General features: G+C 53.3%; 1 protein-coding gene across 1 annotated transcript in view; it reads left to right on the top strand.

Moving 5' to 3' along the window:
• Positions 1 to 4,990, top strand: part of LPCAT1 (lysophosphatidylcholine acyltransferase 1) — a 53,955-nt gene that overhangs the window by 29,517 nt on the left and 19,448 nt on the right. The window contains exons 4-5 of the mRNA XM_003802016.2: positions 1,462 to 1,574; positions 2,870 to 2,930. Coding sequence (XP_003802064.1) covers positions 1,462 to 1,574; positions 2,870 to 2,930 — 174 coding nt within the window. The remainder of the gene's footprint in view (positions 1 to 1,461; positions 1,575 to 2,869; positions 2,931 to 4,990) is intronic.

Raw genomic sequence — 4,990 nt, 5'->3', positions numbered from 1 at the left:
TCCCTCTAGACGATTCCCCGGGCAGCATCACTGTCCCTCCTGGAGCCTCCTCCTAGACGATCCTGCCTGCCTTCCCTTCTCATCCTTGGCAGCATTGGAAATTCCTGATGAGTAAGGGTGAAATGGCCCTGAGGATGGTGAAGTAACAGTGACTCTAGGCACAAGAAGAAAACCTCAGAGCTTTGCATACCCTTCTAGTTAACAGAAGGGCCCGTGGACCCAAGGGGTAAATGCAAGATAGACGAATTCTTTTTTTCCTTTAATCTTCTCTTGCTTTTTGGGGGAAGAGAAGTTATGGATACTATTCTTTACAAGTAATAGAAATGATGAGAGACCTGAATCAGCTAAACTGGGACCCAGCGGAGAAACCGCACCCTTGCTCACCATCACGTCTCCAAAGCAAGGCTCAGAAGTCACTCAAAGTTTTCTGAGACTCATCTTTCCGCTCATCATCCTCTTGCAGAAGGGCCATGCTGTGGCCTTGCTGTTGGTGTCGTGGCTTGGGTGCCGTCCTCACCACAGGGCAGGTCCCTTGTACCCAGCCCCCACCCCCACAGAGAGGACGTGTGGTGCAGTAGCTGGAAACACCATCTCCTGAGGATGCCACACGAAGTACCCAAACCAGCTGGCTTCAACAACAGGGATCTGCTCTCACTTCTGGGAAGCCAGAAGCCCAGACTCGAGATACTGGCCGCCTGGGACTCTTCTGAAGGCTCCACGCCCAGCTCCCAGCACTGGCTGGAGTTCCCTGGCCACAACCACATCAGGGCAGTCTGACTTCTTCCTCCCATGGCCCCCTCCCCCATCTGTCTTCTCCCTGACAAAGACCACTGGGGGCCTGTGCTCATCCTCCTAACCTGATCATGGGCAACAACCCCATTTCCGAGTGAGGTCCCAATCACAGCTAACAGAGGCAGGGACTCAGCTTATCTTCTGGAGGACACAGTCAGTCCACATGGGGGCTGGAGCCCTGGAGCCCCTGCCACATTAACACGAGTGACTGAAGACTTTGCCTCCTGGCCAGAGTCTGGCTCCCTTCTGTGTGCTCTGTCCTGACCCGTGGCCCTGTGGCCTCCCTCCTTCTGTGTGTTCTGTTCTGCCCCGTGGCCACCTCCCATATGCTTTGTCCTCACCTTGGCCACCTTCTGTGTATTCTGTCCTGACCCATGGCCCTCTGGACTCCTATGTGCTGTGTCCTGACCCGTGGCCCTGTGGGCTCCTTCCTGGTACTTTTGGCCTTGTAAGTTGCAGGGCAGCCCTATGATCATGTGAGGTCACGGGCAGAGTGGATCCCTGACCTCCTCAGGGCCAGGCACTGCTTCAAAACCTGCCCAGCAGCACAGCCCCTAGGAACCTGTAGGCTCCCGTCTCCCCATGCGCCGTGGGCGGCCTCCTAGCACCCCCATTCTGCCAAGGCAGAAGCCACACCCCCCCTTATTCTCTCCTACCTCTCTCCTCCAGCTCTAATAAAGTACATTCGCCCAGTGTTCGTGTCCCGGTCAGACCAGGACTCTCGAAGGAAGACGGTAGAAGAAATAAAGAGGCGGGCGCAGTCCAGCGGAAAGTGGCCACAGGTAGTGCAGCCCTGGTGCATTCTGAGGGGTTCGTGCTAGAAGGTGGGAACTTGGGGGAATGGTGGGGGAAAGAACAAGAAAGGAGCTGGGACGTTTTTTTCTGGGTTTTAGATTTTGTTTATTTCTTTGCTGTTGTTTTGGAGAATATCTGAATCTAGGAACATGTTGAGTATCAGCTGCCTTTGGTTGTGGTGTCTGTGTTTTAAAGTGAAAATAAGGAAAAATGATTTTCAAATGCATTTCAATTTCCTAAATGATCCTTTCTGAAAGTAAGCTGTAACGCACCTAGAGGATGGCCACCCCACCCTCCTCGGTGGAGTTGAATTTCTGAGCTAACATGTCAGTCTGCACATTCTCACTTCCAGAAATCCTGAGTGACCTTCCCTCGCCCACCTGACAGGTGACATCAGAAGCCCCGACTCCCCATAGGCACATCCTTGGGTCATTGGCTTAGATGTATTTGGCTCCTTCTATTTTTTTTTCAGTCAAGCCAACATTAGCAGCTGGAAATCTCACAGGCCTCTCTGGGCTCTGGTCACTCAGGGAACATTGCAGGGGCTGGGCCATGGCCACCTGTGCCCAGGGGCAGCCTCTCTGGGGCCCCCTGCCACCCCAACAAGCATGGGGCTTCTCCATTCATTAACTGCCCAACCCTCAGGTGTGCTCAGGAAACCACATAGCTCACCTGAGGACTGCCCTACCCTTGGGGCCTAGGAGGGAAGGCAGGCGTGTAGGCTGGACCTCCGCACATGTGGGGGGAGTCTGAATTGCATTAGCATTGCTGAGACTCAGTCTGACCACAGCTGTTACAGGGTGTTTCTTCACTGCTGCTGCCACGTGTCCTCCCCTTGCCTGGCTTACCCTCCCTTGGTGCCCAGCCACGGTTCCACCCTCTGAGTCCATCCACCGGGGATGTATTTCCACTGAGCTTCCTTCCTAATGAGGGTGCTGCTTTCTGTCAGGTGCTTGTCTGGTACTCACTGCGGGTCACCTTTAGTTGAGCCTGATTCTCGCAGCACCTATGATGCAGGCACCACACTGACCCTGTTTGGGGGAAGCGGTGGTCTAAGACATGTGCTGTTTGTATGTGTGAGTTGCTTCCAGGCTTTGATGAGCAGCAGGGTGGGAATCTGTGTCTCCTTCCATGATGCATCTTATGCTTCTCACCTGAATATGATCAGAGTTTCTAGAGGATGTCCATGGTAGTAGGGCATGTACTGTGAAGACTGGCACTTACAAAGTCTGAATTATAATCATGTGTGGTTTAATGCTGACCTTTTTCCCTCTGTTTCAAGATAATGATTTTTCCAGAAGGAACGTGTACAAATAGGACCTGCCTAATCACCTTCAAACCTGGTAAGTCGTCTTCTAAGTTGTTTGTTTTTCTCCTTAGGAAGAATAATATATTAAAGTGATATTTTAAAATAATGTCATATGTTAATAAGAACTTCTCCCTTTCCCCTGTATGTGGGGTTCTTAGAAATATTCCTAAGAAAAGTAACAAAATAAATTTCAGAGTTTGAGGCAGGATTAGAGTGTTTGCTCAAGGACGCAGAGATCACAATTCCAAGCTTCTGCAGTGAGGTGGGGGTTTTGCCTTTGCTTGAGCCCCAGGGTGGTGGACCCCGTGTCAGAAGGGCCTCTGTGCCGTTGGCAGTGGCTCACAGTGCATTGAGGTCTGCTCTGTGACCTTCCTTCCTGGTCTGCATCTTGGTCTCACGGGCCCTGGGAACCCCCATGGCTGAGCTCTGCACCTGTCCTCAGGGTCCAGGTTGACACTGCTCTTTCCCTGAAGGGAGGGGGGTGAGCATGAAATGCACAAAAACATGGACCCCCCCCCTACAGTTGCCTCATCTAAGCTGGAGCTTAGATGCACTGCTAGGGTCAGGGTGGGCAGAGCCCACTTTGTGACTCTCTGTATGGATCGTGCTTAGAGTTCTGCCCAGCCTCCAATGTCTGTCAGCAGGGCCACTGGACCCTGTGGCATCACTCAGTGTGCTTGGAGATGGTAGTTCTAAGCTGTGTGCATAGGACCTGTGGGCCAGTTCCCAGGGGGCTGACTCAGGGGACCCCTAGAGCTGCCAGTGCCTTGCTCAGGGCTGGCCCCTCAGGCTGCCCTGCCTCTGGGGTCACATCCCGAATGTCTGGGCTTTCTGGAGAGCTTAGCTGAGAAAGTCCAGACCTACATGCCTACATGTGTGCACATGGTTTCTGGTGCACATGGCTGTGCTCTCCTCAGATGGGCATGACTTCACCCCTGCACCCACCTCTTAGTGATAGGGCAGATAGCAGGTTGCACAAGCAAAGACTTAAGTGCAGCGATACAGAAAAAGTTGAGTCTCAAATGTGTCATCTTCTTCATGACTTGTTCTGAATTGTCCTGATCAGAAGCAGAGACACAGCCAGGTCCCCCTGTGGGTGGCAAGCATTAGCCAGGGGCTGTATTGCCTGTAATTCCTTTTTCCTGAAGTTAGGAGCAAACCACATTCAGGCCTCCAAGTGCTGCTTGGGCCCACAGCATGAGAGAGACACCTGCAGCCCTGGGTGTGGAGAGAAGCCCAGCACAATGGGCTGGGGATGGCCTCCAGGCAGGACACTGCAGCTACAGGAAGACATCCTGTGCAAGGTGAAATCTGAGCAGGCCAGCCACACATGCAGGGACGCAGCTCAGACCCTGGCCACTGGCCTTGGGCCAACAGAAAGGAAGCAGCCTTAGAAATGGGAGCTCTTAGAAGGCCCAGGGCCAATAGGGCCTTACCCAGAGTTGTATAAAATCCCAAGCCAGGAACAGCTCTGATTTCTGGACTGTACCTCCCACCCCGTGAGCTGATGCTGCCCCTGCCTATTTGGACACTGGCGGTCTGTGGGAAAGTGCTGCCTCAGATAGGACATAGCCCTGTTCCTTGGCCAGCAGTGGTGCCCTCCACAAACATCTGTCTGTGTTTTTAAATTTCAGTGTTTCTGATACCTGAGTTTTCCAGTTTAAAAAAAAATCTTTAAATGGAACTAAAAATAGAAACGGAACTCCACACGATAGTTCTGTGCAGCCTCATAGCGGCCCCCAAGGGCCTGATGTGCCCAGTGTAGAAGGCAGAGTGGGCCATGTCCATGACCCCACCAGGAACTAGGACATTCCTGGGGCCTCTGGTGACAGGCTAATGCTGCTGGGGGCTTCTTTCAGTTCCTCAGGAGCCCACCGGGCGGCAGCCACTGGGAGAGGTGGGTGCAGGGCCGGGCCTGCCCTTCCTTTACACTGGACCTGCCAGGGCCAGGCCAGCGCAGCTGGTAGAGACCTGAGGTGGTCAGTGTGCTGACCACCCTGACCCATAGGATGGATGGAGCTTGGCCAGTCCTGTGGACCCCAGATATAGCATGAGGACGCTCACTTCCCACAGGCCCCTCCCAGTGCTGACCAC

The sequence above is a fragment of the Otolemur garnettii genome, unplaced genomic scaffold (assembly GCF_000181295.1).
Source record: "Otolemur garnettii isolate 467f Iridium unplaced genomic scaffold, OtoGar3 scaffold00226, whole genome shotgun sequence".
In the NCBI taxonomy this organism is placed as follows: domain Eukaryota; kingdom Metazoa; phylum Chordata; class Mammalia; order Primates; family Galagidae; genus Otolemur; species Otolemur garnettii.
The sequence above is the reverse complement of the archived record's forward strand: the minus strand, read 5'-3'. Positions and strand labels throughout refer to the sequence as shown.